Source organism: Euleptes europaea, chromosome 17 (assembly GCF_029931775.1).
Source record: "Euleptes europaea isolate rEulEur1 chromosome 17, rEulEur1.hap1, whole genome shotgun sequence".
NCBI classification, from domain to species: domain Eukaryota; kingdom Metazoa; phylum Chordata; class Lepidosauria; order Squamata; family Sphaerodactylidae; genus Euleptes; species Euleptes europaea.
The window spans coordinates 6,842,974-6,867,831 of NC_079328.1; the positions used below are offsets into that span (position 1 = coordinate 6,842,974).

A 24,858-nucleotide genomic window follows, 5' to 3' on the forward strand; every position below is an offset into this window, starting at 1 on the left:
ATTGTATTATGTTAAATGTTATTGGCTGAAGGGACAATGAAATAAGTGCATGGGCAGGCATACATCCAGATGGGCAGGGTCATGGGGGCATTGTGGGAGAACACAAAATTATTCTTCTGGGGAAAGCCTGGAAGTGACTTCAGGTCTCTCTAGGAATCACTGAAAGACCACGAAGTATTTGACATCTGTCTGAGGCAGATTCTTACACTGTGCAGGAGCAGGCCTCAGGATCACCTGCTTTTTAGCCAGGATTTTTAGCTGGCTCCAAATACCGTGTTTGAACCTTGATTCAAAACAAGCCGTCTTTAGTACGCCCCACGGTAACACTGATGCTCACAGGATCCTGAGCCATGGTCAACAGTGGTGCTCAGGTAATCCTGAGGCTGGCGAAAACCAGCGTGCAGAAGGAAGAGGAGAACATGATCTTGCAGCCCACTCTTTTAAACTGTATATTAGCAGTTTGAAAAGTAGCTTCTGCTCAGACCCTGCTATGATCCCTCTCCATGCTTTTATAAAAAAAGAAAGAAAAGGTGAAACTGGAATCTTTCAATCTGTTTCAATTACCTTTAATGATGGAAATAAATACACTGATTCAAAGCACCCTGCTGGAATACCCAGCCAAATACATGGGGGAACTTACTCTCGATATTTTGAAGGGACAAGGTCATATCACGGCTCACCAATGAAGCTCTGAAAGAACAATTTCAGATGATCACTATTCCGTACAATTGTGTGATCTGGTACGCCCAAATCTCCTCTCCCTTGGTTTTTATTTCCTTCCTTTTGCTTCGGAGTTGACTCCAGAGTTCTGTGCAGTTGAGCTCTTGGCTAACAATGTAATGCCTCATTTTATGTGCTGAGCGATGCAGCCTCCTTAAGTGACAGCTTAATTACATTGACTACTCAGCTTTTCATGCTTGGATCGCATCCAGCCTGAACAGAGTAAGAAGAGTATTCTTTTGATCTTACACCTGCAACATAATTTTCCTTTACATCTCTGGCTCATGGGAGCAGCTCTTGCAAACCTGTTGTTTCTGCTGTTTTTTGTCCATTTGTAATAAACCATATTCAGTGCGGGGTGGGGGTAAATAAATAATTAGCCCTTGTTAGAAGCAGACTACCATTTGTAGGGCTGCACTTAATTGGCAATTAATTGATAGTATTGGTTGATCAGAAGCCTTTTGATTGATTAAAAGACTTCTGTGGTTTCATTGGCAGCAGAGTGTTTTTTTTTTAATTTATAAACAAAATTGGGAGATGGCATCTTAGGAGGAGCATCCCCCCCCCTTCTCTTTCACACAGGAAGGAATGGCTCCTCAAGGATGATGTCCCACTTGCATATTCTAAAAACAAAAAGTGCTTTTTTGTTTTTATTTTAAAACATAAAATCATCTCCTGTGGTCAAAGTAAAGCTCACTGAATTTCCTGTGGTGGACTTCATTTCTGCTTGATTCCTGTGCAGCCCGGGCTCACGATCAGTCATCATGCAGACCACACCTTGAGCAGTTTTTGCCAGTGGCAGTCGGGACTGATAGGGAAAGACGGCAGCCGACATGACCACGCCATTCTGCTTACCGGCCTGGACATCTGCTCCTGGAAGAACGAGCCGTGTGATACTCTTGGTGAGTGGAACTGTGTGTGACCATCCCTGGACGGATGACCTCGGCACCAAAGGTCCTTTGACAAAATGGATGCCTGCAATCCATTGGCTGACTTGATACTCAGCTGGCAAAGAGAACACGGGGCCCATGATTCGAAATGTTTTTAAAATGTTGGAGCAGGTTTAAAGTTGAGCAGCAGGAAGGCCCTGAGCGCAACTCAGCCACCTGAGCATTATTGCCTGCCCCCCTCACACACCTCTGCAAAAGAAGGGTAAAGGGGGAACAGCTTGACGAACAGTGGGGCTTGCCGGTGGGGCTCTTCAGAAGGTGGGAGTTGAGCTTCTAGTCTCATGAGCTTCAGAAAGCTACTTGCTGAGCAGAATTATACATCAATATAGGAAAATTATTTTCCCTTTCCCCTTGTTACGCTGTCCAAAAGCAGAGAGGGGGAAATAGAGCCAGCACCTCGCATTTCTCTGCAGTGGGGATCCAAAACAGCTTATATCAGTCTCTTCTCCATTTTATACTCACAACAATCCTGTGAGGTAGGTTAGGCTGAGAGTGTGCAACTGTTACCCAGCAAGCTTCCACAGCAGAGTGGGAATTCTCACCTGGGTCTCCCAGATCCTAGTCCAGCACTCTAAACAGGGCACCACACTAGTGTACACTACTCTACACACACATCAGATAGTCTGTGATAAAGATGATCATAGTTGGGGGTGGGGCTGTCTTTTCATTAAGGTAAAGGTAAAGGTCCCCTGTGCAAGCACGGGGTCATTCCTGACCCATGGGATGACGTCACATCCCGACGTTTCCTAGGCAGACTTTGTTTACGGGGTGGTTTGCCAGTGCCTTCCCCAGTCGTCTTCCCTTTACCCCCAGCAAGCTGGGTACTCATTTTACTCAACATAAAAGCCACGTCCAGAAATCTCTGGTGAGGAAGTGGCAGGTGGGTGGGGCCTATGAATGCCCCCTCAGGAAGTGAAGTGAACTCAGTGAATCATTGCATATGGCTGTCCCTGCCTTGATACTGAAGCCATGTTATATCAAACACAACAGCAACAAAATGCTCAGTGCAACACGCACACACATACACATTCTGGCTGCATTTTATAAGCTAGCAGATCAAAGTACTGTGTGTGTGTAAAGTGCCATCAAGTTGCAGCCAACTTATGGCAACCCAGTAGGGTTATCAATGCAAGAGATTAACAGAAGTGGCTTACCATTGTCTTCCTCTTCATAATGACCCTGGTGGTCTCCTATCCAAGTACAAGCCAGGACCGACTCTGACTAAGCTTCTGAGATCTGATGAGATTAGGCCAGTCTGGGCCATCTAGGTCAGGACAGAGAGATTCAGAGGTGGTTTGCCATTGCCTGCCTCTGCAGAGCAACCTTGGACTTCCTTGGTGCCCTCCCATCCAAGTACTATCCAGGGCCAACCCAATTTAGCTTCCAAGATCCGACAAGGGTTGTTTGCTATTTCCTGCCTCTGTGTAGCAACCCTGGACTTCCTTGGTAGTCTCCTATCCAAATACTAACTGGAGCTGTCCCTTCTTGGCTTCTAAGATCTGATGAGATCAGGCTAGCCTGGGCCATCCAGGTCAGGGCTCGAACCAAAGTTACTGTTATTAAAATACTCCTATGGCACTTTCCTAAGGAATTCTCTTTTGTTTCTCCCTTTTCCATTTAAATTGGCTAGGATTTGCTCCAATCAGTGGGATGTGCAGTAAATATCGCAGCTGCACCATTAATGAAGACAGTGGACTGGGGCTAGCATTTACTGTTGCTCACGAGTCTGGACACAAGTAAGTGTATATATGTTTGTTGGACTAAGAGAGTAGTGCTTCATTTGGAAAGTCTGAGAATCCTTCAGTTTTTTCATTTCTTCATATCAGCAAATGAAGTTGAGACTCACAATGATATCGTGTTTTTATTTAATCATAGCTTAGAACTGAAGCCATGGTTTGCGTTTCCAGGCTTGCAAACAAACTACAGCTTGTATCCTACCACTCTGTTTGGCTAAATCTGAAGCCTTCCTTCCATCCAAGGAGACTTCCTCCATTGGTCATGGCTCTTCCACCAGTAGCCCAAGGAATCTTCCAGCCTCTTCTGATGAAGAAAGGCTCCTGGAACTGGAGAAAGGCTTCAGGCTTAGCTGAGGTGTGTCTCAAGGTGTGCTTGAGAAATGCTTTGCTTTCATTTCCGGTCTCCTTGGCATCCTACTGTCTGTGTAAAGAAGCCGCTGAGGAGCAAGCGACAGCCACCGCTAGGATTAGTCAATTCAGAGATCCGGCCAAATTGTAGAAAGCACAAGGCACGCTTTGCCAACTCACTGGAATTGCTTCTTGGGTTCAAACTAGATGTTACACATTCAGTATGGAGAAGGGGAGGTGGAGAGGGGGACAGGATTGCTCTCTTTAAGTATTTGAAAGGCTATCACTTAAAGGATGGTAGGGAGCTATTCCTGTTGACAACTGAGGTTAGGACTCACAATAATGGGTTTAAATTGCAGGAGGAAAAGTACTGACTGGATACTAGGGAAAAAAAGTTTTACAGTAAGAGTTGTTCAGCAGTGGAATGGGCTGCCAAGGGAGGTGGTGAGCTCCCCCGCACTGGCAGTCTTTAAGCAGAGGCTGGACAAGCACTTGTCAGGGATGCTCTAGGCTGATCCTGCATTAAGCAGGGGGTTGGACTAGATGGCCTGTATGGCCCCTTCCAACTCTATGATTCTATGTGACATGAGTCAGGACAGGGTGCCTGACCCGACTTGCCATCCCACCTATGACCTGGGGAATTTACCTTGCAAGCATTCCTTTTGGCTTTGGAGCACTGCAAGAGGGGAGGATGGTCTTACAGTTTCCTTCATGTGCCATTTTCGCCAGCAGAAACAGCCAGGGGTGGGGCTGTTGGGCCCTTCCTCTGACCCCACATGCATACATATAAAAAAAAATCAGGGTTTGTTGTGCTGTGCAAGAGCAAAAGCCATGGATGGCAGCTGTAATACAGACACAAATAAAAGTGATCATTTTGCCTCTGACAGCTTTGGCATGGTCCATGATGGAGAAGGGAATATTTGCAAGAAGTCTGAAGGTAACATCATGTCCCCCACCCTGGCAGGACACAACGGGGTCTTCTCATGGTCAGCTTGCAGTCGTCAGTATCTCTACAAATTTCTAAGGTACATGTGCTGAAAAAGGTAGTTCTGTCCAAGCAAGAAGCATACCTACTTGGCAGGGGGGGGGGATATTTCTTTTGTTGCCCTTCTTAGAAGGAAAACCCTCAGGTTTTAAACTTCAGTAGTCGATCAAGAGTTACCCTCTTTCTGCTCATTAGCCTGAACAACATGCGCAAAAAATACATCATCTTTACAGCAGAAGAACAGTTATTTTCCTGTAACTTTTAACAGATACATCTGCTTTTGTAGAAAACCTTCATTGAGTTGTGAATTCTGCCATAGTAAGCTAAAAGGAAAGGAATGATGTTTGGAAGGGTTGCCTCTGAGAGATGTGCCTCTCTTTCAGTTGCCAGTACTTGTAGAGCCCTTCTGAGAGAGATCCCTAAAACTACCTGGCAAACACCAGACTTTTCCTCTCTGGCCCTCCTGAAGGATGGGGAGGTCCAGATGGCCAGCTGACAGAAAGAATTTGCCCAGGAGGTGTATGCATTCATTTCTAGCTTGAAAAAGCTGGAACTGACAAAGGTGTTACACACATTAAGGGAATTAAAATGAATGGGAATATCAACAAATCAAACAAGGCCAGCAGGTTGGTTTCGCAAGTTTGCAGAGGGAGGAGGGATCAGGAGAATGAATCTGACATTGACGCTTTTTGATCAACTTCAAAGAACCTTGGTAACTCTGCCTGTCTTTCCAGGGAAGGGTGCAAGCAAAATGTCTGCTCCTGCAGCTCTGCGAATATCAATGCCAGCCATTTCTTGCTGTGTAACTCTGCCTGCATTTTTCAAGGGGCCAAATGCTTCCTCTGCCACACTGCTTGCCTTCTGGTGTGTGCCATATGTCTGCCTGTGCCATGTAAGAAAACCCCTGCGGAGAACTAATTTCTGCCTCCCCCACCCCCTCCGTTACATGGTAATCAAAGAAGCAGTTTTGTAGTTTAGAGAGAGAGGCTTAGATCCATAAGCTTTTAGTTTAACTGTCTGAAAAACTTTCTCCTATCTGCACAAATACGGCACGGAGGATCCTCTGGGTGAGGGGTATATTGACTAAAAAATTTAATCCACATTGGATGGAAAACATATGGTTCTCCTGAAAAGCAATAGAAATAAACATGTTATAAGCTGGGGGAACAAATGTTTGGAATGAATGTGAGAGTGGAAGATAACTGAATCGCCCTATCCCCTTTAGATACTGAATGTCCCCATCACCTTCAAGCTTCCCTGCTTCTCACCTTGAACTAAGCTAGCCCTTCTCTTGGAGACTTCTGCTGAGCATCTTGTAAAAAATCAGAATTGGGGCTGGTGTTCCCCTGTACTGCTGAACTGGGTGCCCTCAGAACAGACTGGGCAGAGCACTCTTCCATTTGCCCACAGCTCTGAGCTCTTCCCTCCCTTGCCACTGGATCTTAGCTAGGAGTCAGACGATATTCACTGGCTTGCTAATTAATCTTCTCACATACTTGGGGCTTTCCAGGTTTGCTAGCTGGGCTCATTTTGGTAAATCCCTGGTTGCCAACTTGTTTTTGTTAGGTGTCATTTTGGGAAGGGAATGGGGGTGGCAGACAGTACCCCAGACACTGGTCCCAGATTCGCCTGCTTCAAGGTCTGATGGCCAGAGATACTGCTGCATCACCGCCCTTGTTTCTAACTTGGTGGTTGGAGTCTCTGGTCACACTTCTGTTGGGGGCGTTCTCCCACTGGCCCACAGTGCAGCTGGCCCCTATAATCAAATGTTGCTAGATCTGTGGCTATTCGTTAGGCTTAAAGGCATGAAGAAGGGTTGCTTTGGGGATTTTGTGGGCAGTGAGTGCCAGCTGGATGCCATTCTTATTTTTCCTGTACAGTGGCACTGCATGCCATGTTGTGTAGCCTCTGGTTCAAGTCTGGGAGACCCCAGTAAGTGCCTTAGAATCACATTTTCACAGAATCTGGTGAGTTCAGAAATGATGTACAGATTAATGACTGTGCTGCATTTCATAACAGGGCTTTCCAGCCTGGACAAATTTAGTCTTCTGAAAACAGCCGGCATTTCATGAGGGAATTTCTTATGAAGGCCACTTTCAGGTTTTTCCACATGCCCTGTTCTTCAGTGCTGGTTCCAGGTTTTGGGGGGCCCTGAGCAGGTTTTGGGGGGCCCAGAGAAGGGCAGCAAAGATGGTGAGGGGTCTGGAGACCAAGTCCTATGAGGAAAGGCTGAAGGAGCTGGGTATGTTTAGCCTGAAGAGAAGACTGAGAGGGGATATGATAACCATGTTCAAGTACTTGAAGGGCTGTCATATAGAGGAGGGTGCCGAGTTGTTTTCTGTTGCTCAAGAAGGTCGGACCAGAACCAACGGGTTGAAATTAAATCAAAAGAGTTTCCGTCTAGACATGAGGAAGAATTTTCCAACAGTTAGAGCGGTTCCTCAGTGGAACAGGCTTCCTCGGGAGGTGGTAAGCTCTCCTTCCCTGGAGGTTTTTAAGAAGAGGTTAGATGGCCATCTGTCAGCAATGCTGATTCTGTGACCTTAGGCAGATGATGAGAGGGAGGGCATCTTGGCCATTTTCTGATCACTAGGGGTGTGGAGGGGGGAGGTAGTTGTGAATTTCCTGCATTGTGCAGGGGGTTGGACTTGATGGCCCTGGTGGTCCCTTCCAACTCTATGATTCTATATTTGGTATTTGTCAATGTTGCTTTCCTGTAGGACAGTTTGCACAGCAGAGGGGCATTGGAGGGCTTCTCTCTGATTTTATTATTTTGGCACTTTGGTCATGGCTTTAATGATCTTTTTTGATTTTGGTATGTTATATTGTAATTGGAAACTGTGTGGAGCTGTAAGGAAAGGCAATACTGAAATATTTTAAACGAAGGAATGATCGTGGCTTGTTGTCATGACTGACCCTGCCTTGGTGCAGTAGCGTAACTTAGTTTCCTTGGGTTTGGTTCCAGTAACCCCCTGAGTAACACACACCATGAAGCAAAAGAAGGCTTTATTAAAGAAAATTAAGAAATGATGTTAAAACAATGCATATAGTTCACTGGTAGTAAAATACACAAAAAAATATCAAGGCTGACTAGCTGTCTTACTTACTGGAGTCCTATCACAGTGCAGCTGGTTCTTAAGGCAAACAATTTCCAGAGCATATTACAAATATCTTCTTGGCAGCTAGGAGGGGTAGGAAGGAAAAGATAAAGAGATAAGGATTTTTCTCTCTAGCTTCACTTATAGAAAACTACTGACCATAACCTCCTGACCTCCTCAGCCAATCATTGGGCAGTATCCATGGAACTTTCCAGGGTGAGATTGAATCCCCCCCCCCATACCAGATTCACAGCTGAATTGTATGAGCTAATTAACAGGCCTGAGAAGATGTCCTTGACTAACAGCCATCAGTGTGGGGTGGCTAATACCTGCAGAGGGTCAGGGAACAATGAACTAAGTTGGAAAATTCCTTGAAGAAGTCTTCTCTCTTGACCCTTCTATCCTCCTGCTCTGCTCAGCCAAGTTTGAAGCCTTCTTCTGGCCCAAGGAGCCTTCCTCCAAAGGAAGGAGCTCTTCCACTAGCACAGGCAGAAAGCACCTTGGGCCAGCCTTCATATCTGGTTGTGCAGAGCGTACCTGCCTTCCAGGGCTATTTAGTCCTTGAATTGCCTTAGAACCAAGGTCTCTGTGTTCAGTGGCTGATCTCATTGGCTCACTCCTCTCCCCAGGAAATCTGGGGGAGTCAGTTTAGAGATCTGCATAAATCCTCCCTCACACACAAACCTGAGAAGTAACAGAAGCAAATGCATTTATATAAGGAAAGGCTGGCGGTGTTATGAAACACAAGCCTTGGTACCCCGAGTCCAAGGCCAGCCCAGACCTCCCCTCCCCTGCCAAGAGAGGAGAAGAGGGCTTGCATCAGAGTCGTAGTTTCAGCTCAAGCAAGTTGCTTGTGGTTTCTCTATCTCCCTCCAGGAGTCAGCTCAGGCAGATGACCAACAGAGGTGTTGACCACAATAGCTTTTTCACCTTATAGTTCTTTTATCCCCAAGCCTTACAGGGGGAAGACCTGATTCTTCCACCTCCATATCTCTTCTCTGTGTGTAAAGTGTCAATCAAGTCACACCCAGCTTATGGCAACTCCAGCAAGGGGTTGTCAAGGCAAGTAAGAAGCAGAGGGGCTTTCAAGGCAAGTAAGAAGGCCATTGCCTTCCTATGCAGAGTCTGCCTTTGTGGTCTCCCTTCCAAGTACCAACCCTGCTTAGCTTCCAAGTTCTGACAAGATCGGGCTATACCAGGCTGCCTTCCCTCCCTTCCATATCTACCACCACTCCCATATTCCCAGTTACTTTCATTCACTGCTGTGGGGCTTGCTCAAGAGAAGCAGATCATGGCCTAAAGCCTTTCTTGTTTCAGAAGCCACAGCAAAGGGCCCTTTTCAAATAGCATTTTTACATCTCCAGCACTTGGGTTTCTTGCAGCTCCACCCAGTCCTTGTGTCTTGCCGATCAGCCGAAGCCCGTGCAGGAGTACCAGTACCCAGAAAAGCTTCCCGGAGAGCTGTACGATGCGGCCATTCAGTGCAAGTGGCAGTTTGGAGAGAAGGCCAAGCTGTGCATGATGGACTTTAAAAAGGTAGGACCTTGTTTTGTTTACAGACACGTTTTATTTCACATTTAATCCAAGGAGCATAAGGCAACATGTGCAGGTTGTTTCCCTCCCCTTTTTTCTCCTCACGGCAAGGGTCAACAAAGGTGGGGCAGCTGTCACAGTGGTGTTTCCAGCCCCCCAGCAGGGGTGGGTGAACATTGCCCTCACCTCTCATTTCCCCTAACTGCTCCGGGCATCGGGCCAACAGTGTAACATCACCATCGGTAAAAACCTGGAACTGATGTCAGTCCTCTCTAGGAATTGCCAGACACCATAGATTCTGGTGATTCCTAGAGAGGTGTGACATCACTTCTGAGTTTACCCAAAAGCGATGTCACTCTGTTGCTGATGGCTGCCCCCCCCCCCCGCCCCATGTCCCTCTTCTGGGCTCTTGCTGGTTGCCACAGCCCAGGGTTCCTGGCAGGGCCCACCGCCTCTGTCCTGCCCCACTGACCTGCAAGTGCTCTGCCACTCATGCTGCCAGCAGCTAGCTCTGCCCAGCATCATCGGGGAAAGGCCTGCAGGCAGTGCAGGTGGCTGTGAGCATGAGAAGTGGGAAGGCTCGGAAGGGAGCGGTGGCAGGAAACACAGGCAGGTGTAGGGATGCGGTTGCCAAACTCCAGGTGGTGGCTGGAGATCTCTTGCTATTATATCTGATCTCCAGGCGACAGAGATCAGTTCACCTGGAGAAAATGGCCACTACAGAAGGTGGACTCTATGGCATTATACCCCGTTGAAGTCCCTCTGCTGGAAACTGAAGACAAGGGAAAAGGTCCAGATATTTATGGTAAATGGAACTGGACCTCAGCCATCCCGTTTTCTAAGAGTGATGAGCTGACATAGCCAATGCCAGGCCATACTCCATCTTCGATGTCAGAGGCTCCTGTTACCAATTGGAGAGAGATAAAATACAGTCCCACCATCATCAAGCACCTGTTAATGGCTCTGAACTTCCATGACAAATAGATGGTCTGGCCCATACCGGATTTTCTTTTGTCCCGAAGGGGTTAACTGTGTCAGGATAGTCCAGTGTGGAATGGAAATGAATAGGTCATTCTAATATCAACCTCTAGGAGTTCAAGATCCCAGACACTCTAGGTAGCAGTCTTAAGCCTTAATAAGTTTTAAGGTTTCTGTCACCTTCATGGTAGGATTCTAATCCAGGCCTCTCTAATCCAAGGCTAGCGTTTTTTCCACTGTACCACACTGGTTCTCCCATTGTTGTGGGAGATCTTACACAGTGTGTGCCATGTACAAGAGAGGTACTTGTCAGAAAGGAGGGGAAATTATGTTCTCCTGCTGGCCCCCAGTTCCCTCCCACACACACCTTTGCATCTGTTTCTGCTTCCTCTCCCAAGCTCCTGCCTCCCCCTTCTCACTGGCTCCAGCTGCACTTATCCTGCCCCCTTCGTAACTACCAGCCACTCTTAAATGTACCATTCTTAAGCAAGGTGATTGCTTAAGAGTGGTGGCTGGACAACTTCAGGGATTCCTGAATGAAGTGGATGGTTCGGATCCATTCCAATGTGGTTCCAGGCCTGGTTATGGGACTGAAATGGCCTCAGTCACCCTGGTGACATGCGCCAGAAGATGGACAGGGGAATATGACCCTGTTAATTCTCTTGGACCTCTCAGCGGCTTTCAGTCCCATCCATCACGGTATCCTTCCATATTGCCTTTTGGGACTGAGACTGGGATGCCCCGTTCTGCGATGGTTCCGATCCTAGCTGGAGGGTGAGTTTCAGAGTGTGGTGCTGGGGGGCTGCTGCTGTGCCCCTTGACTTTTGGCCTGTGGGGTTCCCTGAGGGTCCTTGTCCCCCATGCCTTTTAACATCTACATAAAGTCACTGGAAGATGTCATCTGGAGATTTGGGCTGAGCTGCCACAAATGTGCAGATGACGCTCAGCTCCAGCTGACGCTCCCAGCAGATCCCAGGCAGGCTGTGGAAGCCATGAACAGGTGCCTGGACGCAGTTTTGGAATGGATGAGATCTAACAAGCCGAAACTTAATCTCGACAAAACTGTGTTTTAATTGTTTTTATGTTCACCTCCTTGTGGACCCTGATCAGGTGGAAAGGCAGCACAAAATGTTAAATAAAATAAAAGCCTAACCGTGAGAGTGGGAATTAACACAGGGTCAGAAGTTCAAAGAAACTCCCTTTTCTCTTCCAGTTCAACTACAGAGGCTCAAAATGTTGTTGTGGGAATATTTCAGGGGGAAACACCCAAATTATACGAGTCTGCAAAAAGTTTAATATTTTAAATGGTCTGGTAACCTGACTCAGGTCTATGATTCTGAGGAATCACGGAGTTCTCTAGCCAAGGCGTTCTTGTTGCTGCATGGCAATCTTTTGGTTTTACGTGCCCCCCCCCCCTGCTTCTCTGGTGGGTGTTTCATTTCCTTCAGCTGACAGGGTTGTTCTTTCGTCTGTAATAGTTGCCCTGCTTGCAAATACACAAGCAGAGAAGAACTGGAATTACAGAGATACTCCTAAAGTGTGAAGCAAATCCACTGGGCCTGAATCAGATTACCTGAGAGCAGTTTGTGCAGACCTTTAAACCTGCACTCCAGTTTACCTACCTAGTCAATTCCTGGCTGTCTCTTTTCCAAGTTCAATCTTCTGCCCATTGGCTTTTTCTCACACTCACGAACCTCTTCCCGACAGTTGGATTGCCATCTAGGAGAACAGAAGTATGTTAATCTCCTATGCCATTTACCTGTCTGGATTAGAAATTCAAAGACTCATTTGGGATTAAGTTATGTGACCCTTGGCTGTAGACATTTAGCAGATTGGTAACCCAGCCACAACCACACTACTTTGGCACACACCCCATTGATGTCAATGAAATTTCCTCCCACGTGGTAGGTAGAACCCAGTGGAAATTAAACATGTAAATCCTGCTAATGTCAATTACTCTGTTGGCTCTTAATCCTGTTCTTTTTTGTGTGTTCTTGATAGACAAGGGAAAATGTGCCACATTTGAACTATGATAATTGCACTCAGCTGTTTTACTTGATTCAAGTTGTATTTGGAAATTAATTTCTAATGTCTCATTTTAGCTTGTTGCTCTTTTTGCCCAATTAGGATATTTGCAAAGCATTGTGGTGCCACCGGGTTGGAAGGAAATGTGAAACTAAATTTATGCCCGCTGCAGAAGGTACAATGTGTGGTTATGACATGGTAAGGAAACTTTCTTTCTTTCTTTCTTTCTTTCTTTCTTTCTTTCTTTCTTTCTTTCTTTCTTTCTTTCTTTCTTTCTTTCGTGTGGGTGGGAAGCATAATGAAAGGGATGCTTACAAAATGTACCGGGTACTTACAAAATGAAATTAACTAGAAGAAAGCCTCTTTTAGAGATCTCTTTAAATATCACTAATTAAAATAGTTCTGGAAGTTAAACTCAGGTACACTGTGACAGTGAGGAAATCCTCACTTGGCCATGGGTTATAGCAGCTAAATAATGCACAAAATCAATATGTTTAATTGAAGACATAAACATGTTTGAGAAAACCACCTCCGGATGCCCTATTTTTCAATAATGAGTTCTTTGGAAATTGCAGGGATGCAGACCTAGAGGAGCCCTGTGTCAGCTCTTGCCCCGTGATAATTTCATGAATAAATTCCATGAGATGCTTAGTCCAGAAAACCAGGTTTATTCAGAAAAGTTAACAGGTTTCAGAAGCCTAAAAGTCAAGTGGACTCTAATGCAGGCGATAGGCAGATACAGAACATAAGTAGTAAAACGAAGATTGATAACAGGGCACCATGGTAACCACCACCACCCCCGCCCCCCCGGAGACCAAAGGAGACCAACGGGGCACTCGGTGCTTCTCACGGTGCGAAGTCTAAACAGAGAACAAGGCGAGACCTTGGACGAGGAACACAACAGCAGCTGCTCACAGCCACAGCATACCATTCCCAGGATCTGCTCCTGACACCCTGACCTGGATAGCCCCAGGATAGCCTGATCTCGTCAGATCTCAGAAGCTAAGCAGGGTGAGCCCTGGTTAGTATTTGGATGGGAGACCACCAAGGAATACCAGGGTTGCTGTGCAGAGGAAGGCTCTGGCAAACCACCTCTGTTAGTCTCTTGCCATGAAAACCCCAAAAGGGGTCGCCACTTGAAGGCACTTAACATACACACACAGAGAGACCTAGAGGAACCCTTGATATTCTCGCAATCCACTGAAAGCATTTGTATTTCTTCTGATAAAGAATTAAAAGCAAGCATTGCATTTCCCAGTAAACATTGTTTCTGCTGTGCTTTTGAGTGAGTCAGACATGCATGTTCACTATTCAGTGGGGCAACATCGAGGCCCTGTTCACATATTCCATTTGGTCGCCACAGAACATTGCAGCTGCCGGTCAGGGGCCCTCCCACATCTGTGAGAATATTTACTCTTCCCATGAGGATCTGCTGGGATGAGGGAGAAGGAATCACCACTGGACACCAGGGAGCCGGCACTCCTGCTGGCACTTCCCATACAACCTGGGGGGGCGGGCGTGGAAAGAACATTTAAACATTCTCATGGCCTTGTGGACCCCTTGCCATGTAGCTGCAAGCTCTCCTCTCTCGCTGCATTGCCACAGGTCTCTCTGAGCCCACCCTTCATCAGTCCATCTTCCGTCCTGTTCCCTGCAACCCATTATCTGGTACCTCCCCTCCTTTCTGTTTCGCAATCCACCAGTCTCTCTACAGTCCCGTCTCTGTCACCACCACCACCTTTTCTTCTTCCTGTAAGTCATAGTGTCATTTTTTCTATGCCAGTGGTTTTCAACCCATGAGTCATGGACTCTCAGGTGGCTTGTGAGTCCCTACAGAGGTGCTGCTTTTCTGAAATACCTGCTGCTTGTGCATATGTGTACAAGGCAAGGGCAACACACCTGCTGCCTCATTTTGCATGCCTGCTGAGAAGAGCAGCCAGACAGCAAGGTGAGGTCACTCATCAATGAAGAAGATTCCTTTTTTTATCACAGGCAGGTTCAGAACAAGAGGTGCCAGGCCTGACGACCCAGTGGAAGACCCAGGATCGAGAGGGGGGCATCAACAACATCGTGACCTCACTTCTGGAAAAACCTGGAAGTGATGTCATGGCTCTCTAGGGATCTTTAAAAACTCTGTGGTAAAACCATGGTAAACTATAGCATTTCTGACAATTCCTACTGAGGAGTGACATCCCTTCCCAGTTTTTGCCAGAAGTGGCATCTCGCCCAGTGTTGGCCTGACAACCATTTTTTTATTTTATTTTCCTCCTGCCACTCAGGAGAACCTCACCATCCCCTTGTGAAAGTTTTCTCTTTCACTCTCTAATCTTCACCTGTCCTTGCCTGGCACACCTATCCCCATCCTTTTTTTTAAATTAAATTTTATTTAAAGTAACAAAAATGTACATTTCTCAATGTATCTGTACATTTTGCTTAGTCCTCTCCTCCCAGCCCCACAACACAGAACAGCTTAAAAACTTTTCAGTTGTTTTCACCGATTATGGCTGTCCCCACTCCTGATAGTCCAGTGCTTTGCATGTGGAGTCCTGCATAATGGTGAGGCCACAACTCTGGCCCCTCTAGAGTAATGTATTGAGTCTGTGGTGTCATGTGATTTCCTGTCATGTGCTTTCAGCTAAGTGGGCCCCATGCTGCCCCTTGGGGGCTCAAGGTCTGTATTGGGACAGATTGAAGACCATTATTCTAGGCAGACTATGTTTACGGGGTGGTTTGCCAGTGTTTTCCCCAGTCGTCTACACTTTACCCCCAGCAAGCTGGGTACTCATTTTTCCCAGCTCGGAAGGATGGAAGGCTGAGTCAACCTTGAGCTGGCTACCTGAAACCAACTTCCGCCGAGATCGAACTCAGGTTGTGAGCAAAGCTTTTGGTCTAAAACGCATGGTCACCTACTCTGGTTTCTGCCCAGTCTCTTCCCCATTCCAGCCAGGAGTAAATGAACCCGGGCGGGGGGAGAATCTGTGCGCATTACCTTTGTTGATCCGTGGCAAAACAGCGTGCTGATCCGTCCGTCAAAACAGAAAATGCGGGAGACACGTACTTCCTGGCCGTTCAGCAACGCCCCCTCCCCCTGGTTATTGGTCGACTCAAACTGACCAATGATAGCCTTGAGCGCAGGATCGGGCCGGGGCAGAAAGCCCCAGAAGGCCCCCTCACTTGGGGGGTGGAAAGAGGGGGTCCTGTGGCTCCAGGGGGAAGGGGGCGTCCCGCGAGCCCCACATCGTAGACGGGGCTCGTGGGAACCCATAACGTGGTGGGTAGGGATATGGATAGAAGTGGACCCAGGCCATTTATGCACGGGAGGTTTTGCCTGTGCCTTTCTCCAGAAGCACATTTCCCCCATCCCAGTTCTCAAAACTCTGCCTGGGGGGCTTATTGTTGAGTTTTGAGAATTGGGATGGGGGAAATGTGCACCTAGAAAGCGATAAACCCAAGGCAAAACCTCCTGTGCACAGTTTCTTCCAGTACAGTCGGGGCCGGATCCTATGAAGAGTTCTTCCACGTCTTATTAAAAGCTCCTTGAAATTGACGTGGGCCATTGATGCCTGGGAGGTTTCGCCTTGGATTTGCCACTCTGCACATTTTCCCCATCCGAATTCTCAAAAACTCAAAAATAAGCCCCCCATGCAGAGTTTTGAGAATTCAGATGGGGAAAATGTGCACCTAGAGAGTGGCAAATCCATAGGATTGCGGTGAGTGCATGTTGGGGAGGGAGCTTCCCCCTATGGAGATGAATGAGAGCATGGGAGCTCATTCCTTAGACTCCCCTCACCCCAACTGGGCGGCTTGAGACAGACATTTCCTTGGCTAGGACTGGGAGCACACAGGAATGCCGAATAACGGGCAGGAGGGTGAGAGTGGGAAAATTTGGCGGGCAGGAGAGTAACGGCTCTGGTGTCCACGCCCCGCTTCCGGTATATGGGGGGGGGGGAAATTATGCAAAAAAAGCAGTGAGGTTGCGAGGGGAGGGGTTTGGAGGCGGGCGGGACGTCGTGACGCCTGAAGACTCGGCTCTTAATCTGAAACGAGCCAGGGGTAACGGTTTGGGTCCTCAATTGCAAAACCGGGTTTGTTTTGGGTCGAGACAGCGCTCAGCCAGCAGCAACTGAGGTGCCGTTCGTTTGCGAGGATTTGATCCTGGGTGAAACAGGGAATAAACAGGGAGGAGACTGGGCAGAAACCGGAGTAAGTGACCCTGTGTTTTAGACCTTTGACTGCAGTACTGCAACTTACCACTCTGTGCCATGGGGTTCAAACTGGATACTGACAACTAAAGCTAGATGAGGAAAGCAGTAAGCTGACTAATTTAAACTCACCATTTGGACACTGGTGCCTCACCAGAAAAGTTTGGAATTTCTTCTGCTCAGGAAAATTGTATTTTTTTTTAATCTAGGAAGTAGTAGACGGATTGAAAGGTGTGGAAGTGATTATTGACGTCATAATGGTACATGGTTCCATCAGAAAAGAACATGATAATAACCTAAAAGCTCTACATGACAGTGGAGCACATAATGAAAATACCTCTAGCTGAGGCACCTGCTAGGTTGCAAAGAATGATTTTGTGTGTCCAGAAACATAACCTGACAATCACATACAAACCAGGGAAGGAAATACCTGTAGCAGACACGTTGTCCCGAGTATTTTTGCCATACAAGAGAGGAAGAAGACCTGGAGGAACAGGTTCATATGATCCTAAAGAATTATCCAGCCACTGAGGAGAAACAAGAAGAAATAAAGCAGGAAACAAAGAAAGACGAGACATTGCAGAAATTAATGGGGATGATAAAGAGAGGATGGCCCACAATGAAGTTGCAAATGCCATGGGAAAGAAAATATTTCTGGAATGCCAAGGAGGAACAATTGATGAAGGTCTTATAGTGCAAGGAGAGCAGATTGTCATTCCAAAATCACTGCAACGAAGTATGCGCCAAAGAGTGCACACAGGACACATGGGCACTATCTTGTGCAAAAGATGAGCAAGGGATATATTATATTGGCTTGGGATGAGTGTACTGATAGAAGACATGGTGTCTGAGTGAACAACATGCTTAGAACACCAAAAAAGAAACACCAAATTACCAATATACCAACACCAAATAGACCATGGCAGAAAATTGGAACAGACTTGTTCACCTGGAAAAAAAAGAACTATTTGCTTGTGGTGGTCTATTACAGCAGGTATATAATTACTTGACACACGAGCAAGCACTGTGGTGAACTCTTTAAGGTTCATTTTAGCAAAGCATGGAATACGTGAGAAATTAATATAGAATAATGGAATACAATGAAGTTTGAAAGATTTGCTAAGGAGTGGGGTTTCAAACGCAAACATACAAGCCCATACTATCCACAATCAAATGGACGAACAGAAAAATATGTACAAATTGCGAAAAAATGATCAAGATATTCACCTAAGCTTGTGGAATTACAGAAGCACACCAATAGTGGGAGGTGCCTCACCAGCACAGCTGTCTATGACTAGACGATTGCAATCCAGTCTTCCAGTCACCAATAGACAATTACTACCAAGAATCCCAAAGTATGAAATAATCAGAAAAACCAACACCAATGCTAATTTCAAATTAGGGTTGCCAGACCCTCGCCGGGGGCAGGGGATCTCCTGATTTGAGGGGGGGCCCAGCGCCATCCAGCTGGCCAGCAGGGGTCTTACCGGGCTTAAACTGAGCCCTGGCCTTGGCCCTGTTGGCAGAGTGACATCACTTCCAGAAGTGACGTTATCACATCAGCACTGTCGAGGAAGACGCTCTGGTATTTGGGGAAAACTCTAATGTAAAAACAACCTCTACCACAGAGTTTTTGCCCAAATATCAGAGCATCTCCCTCGACATTACCAACATGATGGCATCACTTCTGAAAGTTGCACGATGCCAGCCTCACTCCATGGCTGGGAAGTCCCCTTCACCCTCCCATCCCCCATCAGTTGCCAGGGGGACCTGGCAACCCTACATCGAACAGAAAATATATTATTGAAGAGGCACCAAGTTACTAAAACCTCTGAAAAAAGATCAGTAAGAATACAACAAGGAGGACACTGGGAACCAGCAGTAGTGGTTGCTGTTGGAGATATACCATATTCATTTATAGTGTGGACACAGAGGAAAGGAATACAGGAGAAATAGAAGGCTACTGAGATATGTGTAAATGTAAACGTTTATTAATACGGCACCAGCCAGACAACAATAAATAGACTGAGACATGGGAAAACAGCATAGTACAAGGAATACCGCACACTAGGGTTGCCAACCTCCAGGTAATAGCTGGCGATCTCCTGCTATTACAACTGATCTCCAGCTGATAGAGATCAGTTCACCTGGAGAAAATGGTATCTTTGGCCATTGGACTCTATGGCATTGAAGTCCCTCCCCCCTCCAACCCCGCCTTCCTCAGGCCCCGCTCCTAAAACCTTCCCCCGGTAGTGAAGAGGGACCCGGCAACCCTACCGCACACCTATAAACAGGTGCGAAAGAGAATTTCAAGAACTACATTTCAAAGAAACATCCGAGTTCACAAATACACCAAAAGAAGCAGAAAATAAGGGGAAAGACACTGCAGCTACCAGCACAACCATGGAAAGAAAGACGTACAAGAGATAAAAATGGGAGTCAACTGACTCAGACCAACAGACAAAAGACAGTTTTCCAGATATGGTTGAGAAATGAAGCCCAAGATGTGGAAAGATCATGTAATGTAAAGTCAGTAAAAGGACATCCCGTATTTCAGATGTCAATTCAAATGCAGTTATTCAAAAGAAGGGGGGGTATAGAGTATACTAGAAATGCAGTTAGTAGATCAGAGCGGGCAATAGAGTTCTGTCTCTGTAGAAGGTTATGTTCAAAATGGTTACTGAGTTGATTACTGAGGCCTTGCGGTGCACCCTTCGAGAGAGACCAGATATATAACAGTTACGAAGGAATCCCAACCATATTTACTCAGAAGTAACCCTCAGTGATGCTTGTGGGTGTGCGTAAAGTGCCATCAGGTAGCAACAAGGGCTCTTAAGGCAAATGATTAAGCAGAGCTGGTTTGCCACGGCCTTCCTCTGCAGAGTCTTCCTTGGGGGGGGGGGGTCTCCCTTCCAAGTACTGACCCTGTCTAGCTTCCAAGATCTGAAGAAATCAGGCTATACTATTTTATTTATTTATTTATTTATTTAATTCAATTTATACCCCACCCTCAATTCCCAGCCAAGATAACAATCAGGGCAGATAACAACATATAAAAACCATACAAATTAATTAAGCAGTGGGGCTCAGGAGTGGGGATCACATGTGTGTGGCCATGTGTGACATAATTACGACTGGCCACTTTACCACTCAAACACTAGTGCTTGGGGAGTTGGAGTGGTAAAGCATCCCGTCGTGATGCGGTGCGTCTGGGTAGAAACCGGAAGTGATGTAGTCACGTTGCATGCAGCCGCGCGTGATCCCCACCCCAGCTCCGCTCCAAAAACCTCCTGCCGGAGGAGAGGGGGTACCTGGCAACCCTACCTGTGAGGAACTCTCCAGCCTTTTCCCCCACCATGATCCCCCTCCAGAGCTCTCTTTCACTTTTTTTTAGAAGATTCAGTCTTGCCATCAGCTACTCCCACAGTAAGCTGGAACCAACATGGGAAGCTGATTGGTCGGCTTCAAAAGTTTCCCCCTTTCCCGCTTTCTTCCATTGAGCCAGTAGGATCTCTCTGGGACCATCCAGGCTAAAGATATCAGTTCCCCTGGAGAAAACGGCTGCTTTGGAGGTTGAAGTCTAGGGCATTAGAAGGTCCCTCCCTTCTCCAGACTCCACCCTCCACTTTCCCCAGGCTCCACCCCCAAATATCCAGAAATTTTCCAACCTAGTGTCAGCAACCATACTTCCAGATATTTCCTGTGCCTTGAACCAGATTTTAGCCAGGAACAGCTTTGGTTAGAATAACTGGAAGGAGTATAAGGCCTTCACATGACCTATTTATACATTTCTAGGAGAGACAAGCTTGTTAGTTTTCTACAGCTCCTACATAATAATATCTACCTTCATCATTGTAGGGTAGATCGCATGGTTACATACATTGCTGTGATTGCCAATTTGGGCATAGGGGTATGATGTCACAGCAGTGATATGATATTGTTCTAGGGCTTCAGTTTCTCCTAGATATTGTGGTATACCACAGAGTCCACCCTCTGAAGTTGCCATTTCCTGCAAAGGAACTGATCTCGGGAGAACTCCAGGCTCCACCAGGAGGTTGGTAACCTGCCCTCAATATCCGTGAGACAACGGCCATTAAACGCGAAGTAATTCCAGAAGCACCACCCACAAAATTTGCCTCCTATTTTATTCCTGGAATTTAAGATGAATGGCTAGTCAGACGCTGCAGACAGCCACTCTTTCTAAGATTTAGTTTTCCTTTTGAACTCTGATTCATTGCTGATTAAGCTTCCCCTACCTCCCAATGTTCATATATTACAGACATCAGCCAAAGCCAGGCAGTGGCAGTGAGACCATTTTTAGACAGTGATCTAAAGCCTGAAACACATTGGGATAACCTGAACATTCAGCTTGTTCAGGGTCTAACAAGGGCACAGAACACCCAAGGGAAGCAAATGGCAATTTGCAGATATAATTCTTTATTTTGAACAAAAAAAAGTTAACTGACTTAAAAAATATAGTCTATCCATCCATCATAAATTCTGCTGGAAGTGTTTTTGGCACACATTTCTAGTTCTGAAAACAAATTTTGGGAATGTAGCAAATGCGTGTTAAATCTACTTCCACTGCGCTTTAGAATGTTTTGTCTGCCTTTACCCACAGTCTAGTGTAGACGACTGGGGAAGGCAGTGGTCAACCTCCCTGTAAACATAGTCTGCCTAGTAAACATCATGATGTGACATCACCCCATGGGTAAGTAATGACCCGGTGCTTGCCTTTACCTTTCTAGTGAAACAAAGAAATAAAATTCAGAATGGGGCTGTGCAGATGAAGACACCCGACTTGATACTCTGTAGATTGAATCCGTCCCTTATTTGGTTAAAAAACAAACAAGAATATGCCTGTACTGATATATAATGTTGTGCCAATTTCCACCAATTCCCCTATCAGGATATGGGAGACACACACACACACACACACACACACACACAAAGGTGCCACTACTCAGTACCAGTGAGTGCTAGGGTTGCCAGGTCCGTCTTCACCACCGATGGGAGGTTTTTGGGGTGGAGCCTGAGGAGGGTGGGGTTTGGGGAGGGGCTTCAATGCCATAGAGTCCAATAGCCAAAGCAGCCATTTTCTCCAGGTGATCTGATCTCTATCGGCTGCAGATCAGTTGTAATAGCGGGAGATCTCCACCTAGTACCTGGAGGTGAGCAACCCTAGTGAGTGTGTCCACAAAAAAAGCCCTAATTGAATCACAAAGGGTCAGAAGCAGGTTTAGACCCTCCCAGTGGCATCCCAGAGTTCACTCCTGTCCTTTCTCCTATGCATAGTAATAAGCGCCATTCAATCCTATACAGAAAAATAAAGCGCTGCCTTTGAGGTATGATAAAGGCAGAACTTGCCCCCTACATGTAAACTGGTAGCTTGGCCTTCAGGGACAGGGATCCTACTCTGCGTGCTCATATGATAGCTCTCTGTGCAGAGCTCACAGAGACACCGTGTGTGCCTCCTAACCAGCCTTTGTAGTATACACATTTTTGTGTCTACAAGCACTCCCCTCACCCTGTGTTTCTTAACCTTCTCTGGTCTTGGCAGCCATTTTAGAAGGTGAATAGAAAAAGAATATTCCACCAAAGAAGCCAAAAGTGGAGGATTGAAAAGCACTCCTGGGAGTTTTAAACAGAAGTGTTTTTGAAAATAAAGTGTTTGGGATGAAGTCTGGTTACCAGAAGGTGCCCGTGGGCCCCACCAGTTCAAGGTGTGTCTCGGGAGCCCTCAAATTGTGAGTGGTGTCTGAGTGCGCTGGGCTGGTCTCCACATGTCCTGTTGACTGTGTGGTTGGCTCTATGAATCTGTTATCTTCTGTGGTGCAGACACTAGCCGTGCATTCCCGAAATGCGGCAAATGGGAACGGCGAGGAGAAGGCTCAGGCGAGCTGCCTCCTAAAGCCGTTTGCCGTTCGCCGAAAAACAAAAAAAAAGCCTTTTTGCAGCCTAGTTTTGTTCAACGGGGTCTTTTGCCCCATAGAGAACAGCGAGGCTGCGTCTGCTAAAAACCAGGTGCAGCAACGCTGTTCTCGGCACCGGCGTAATGGGGCGAAAGGGGAGAGGAGGCTGCCTACCGGCAGCTCCTCCCCTCAGCCCGTCCCAGGAATGCCCCCCCCCCACACTGGCACCACAAGTCTCTGCCGTGGCCTGCGCCACGGGGACACTTCGCCGGTGGAGGGGCAAGGCGCAGCTCCGCGGCCCTCACCGCCAGTGTAAGTGCGTCTTGTTCCGTGATTAGACGCGCTTACGCTGGTGGCGAGGTCACACCGCCTCCTAAAGGGATTCGCCCCCCCCCTTCAGGAATGCACAGTAAGGAAGGCAATCCCCCTAGTTGACTGTAGCTCATCATCATGGGCAGTGAAGCTATTATTTTGTTTATTTAGTTATTAAAAGATTTATATCCCGCCTTTCCTCATGGTCCGGTGTGGTTTACAATAATAGTTAAAAACATTTCCAGTTTAAAACCAAAAATAAAATGTAGACAATGCTGACTTTGATGGACCAAGGGTCTGATTCAGTATAAGGCAGCTTCATGTGTGTTCCCCCCTCCTCCCTTAAGATATGCCTGCCAAGTCAAACCTCCTCAAAAGCCCTGGCAAACAGGCAAGCCTTGCAGTACCTCCTGAAGCTCTCCCACCTCTTCAAGGGCCTGTTCCACAGAGCTGGAGCCATGATGGAAAAGGCCTAGGCTCTGGGCCACCCTAAGGGGTGGGATAGCAACAGATGGCTGCCTAGGGTTGCCAGGTCCCTCTGCTCCATCAGTGGGAGCTTTTGCAGGGGCATGGCTGGGGTCACCCGACGCACTGACAGCACTTCTGGGTTTACCCGAAAGTGACATGGATGCTCGAGCAATCTCCGCCAAAACTTTGTTTCCATAGAGTGCCAGAACCCAGAAGTGACATCGGCGCATAGCACACCTCCCCTTCCGCCTGGCCTTCTTTTGCCTGCTGACCAGCTAAGCATCGGTGGGCAGTCTGGTGGATCGGCGGGCTTTTGCCTGCCCCCACCAAGCAATTGGCAACTCTATGGCTGCCTGACAACCACAGTTGGTACACAGGGACATATAGAAGGAGACAGTCTTTCAAATATGTAGGCCCCAGGTTGTGATGGTCTTTAAAGGTCATAGTTAGCACCTTGAAAGGCATTCGGAAACAGGCTGGCAGCCAATGTCGCTGTTTCAAAAATGGGCACCATATCTTGCCCTTTTGTTAGGTAGCTGTCCCCCTAACAAAGGTTGGGCTGCCGCATCTGGACCAATTGTAATTTTTGAGTGGTCTTCAAGGGCAGCCCCATGTAAAACACGTTGCAGTAATCCAACGGTGAGTTTACGGAAGCATGGATCAGCGTTGCCAGATCAGTTGAGTCTAGCTAATGAGAAAGTTGGCTAATCAGACGCAGCTGATAGATGGAGCTCTTGGCCACCATGCCAACCTGCTTTTCAGACAGCAAGGCAGGGTTTGTGAGCACCCCCAAACTCATATTAATCTCCTCTGAAAAAGCCAGCATCTCTCCATCTAGGAAACAGTTCTAAATGTCTCCGACCTCTGCTTTTGCCTGACGCGAATGGAGAGACATTTGTTTTGGTGTGTGGAGATGCCTTCATTAAAGGGTATTCTTTTTTAATAAAGGCATCTCCACACACCAAAACAAATGTCTCTCCATTCGCGTCAGGCAAAAGATCTGTGCCATCCCCATTTCTACTCCAGTGGCAGGAGGCACAGAAATGCTGAATGTAAACTTATTACCGCATCAGACGTTTTTTGTGCTTGATACGAGCAGGGAGATGTCTGGGGGGAGATGTGAGGGAGCAGCCCATCCCCTTCCATACGGAGTTATGCCCTGAGGCAGCTGAGATGTTTGGGTTCCCTGTGTTACAATAAAACATGTAAAAACTAAGATCTACATTAACCACAGATAAGTACAAGTTCCCCTTTTTTAAATCACCTTCAGACCAAAAATTGCAAAACTACCCCACTTCAGGGACTCCTGCAAACATCCTGACTGAAGGCTGAGAGACGCTGAACCGCAGCTCAGCCCCTGCTTGTTTTGTCTGCTAAGAAAGTTATGTGACCTCGGACAGACAGTCATTTATCACACCGCCCAGGTGTCTCGGGAGGAAAGCATGAATCATCCGGCCCGGTAGAGCTCAGCAAACACCTTGCTGCCCGTGCTGTAGCTGAGGAGTTCAGGCCCCATGCAGATTCCCACACCCAAATCCTTTGTCGGTTCTTAGGATTTAACAAAGCAAAAGCGAAGCAGAGAGCTTTTAAT

General features: G+C 47.0%; 1 protein-coding gene across 1 annotated transcript in view; it reads left to right on the top strand.

Moving 5' to 3' along the window:
- ADAMTS16 (ADAM metallopeptidase with thrombospondin type 1 motif 16) overlaps positions 1-24,858 on the top strand; it is a 97,557-nt gene that overhangs the window by 23,596 nt on the left and 49,103 nt on the right. The window contains exons 7-11 of the mRNA XM_056862659.1: positions 1,463-1,622; positions 3,301-3,406; positions 4,642-4,779; positions 9,220-9,373; positions 12,476-12,571. Coding sequence (XP_056718637.1) covers positions 1,463-1,622; positions 3,301-3,406; positions 4,642-4,779; positions 9,220-9,373; positions 12,476-12,571 — 654 coding nt within the window. The remainder of the gene's footprint in view (positions 1-1,462; positions 1,623-3,300; positions 3,407-4,641; positions 4,780-9,219; positions 9,374-12,475; positions 12,572-24,858) is intronic.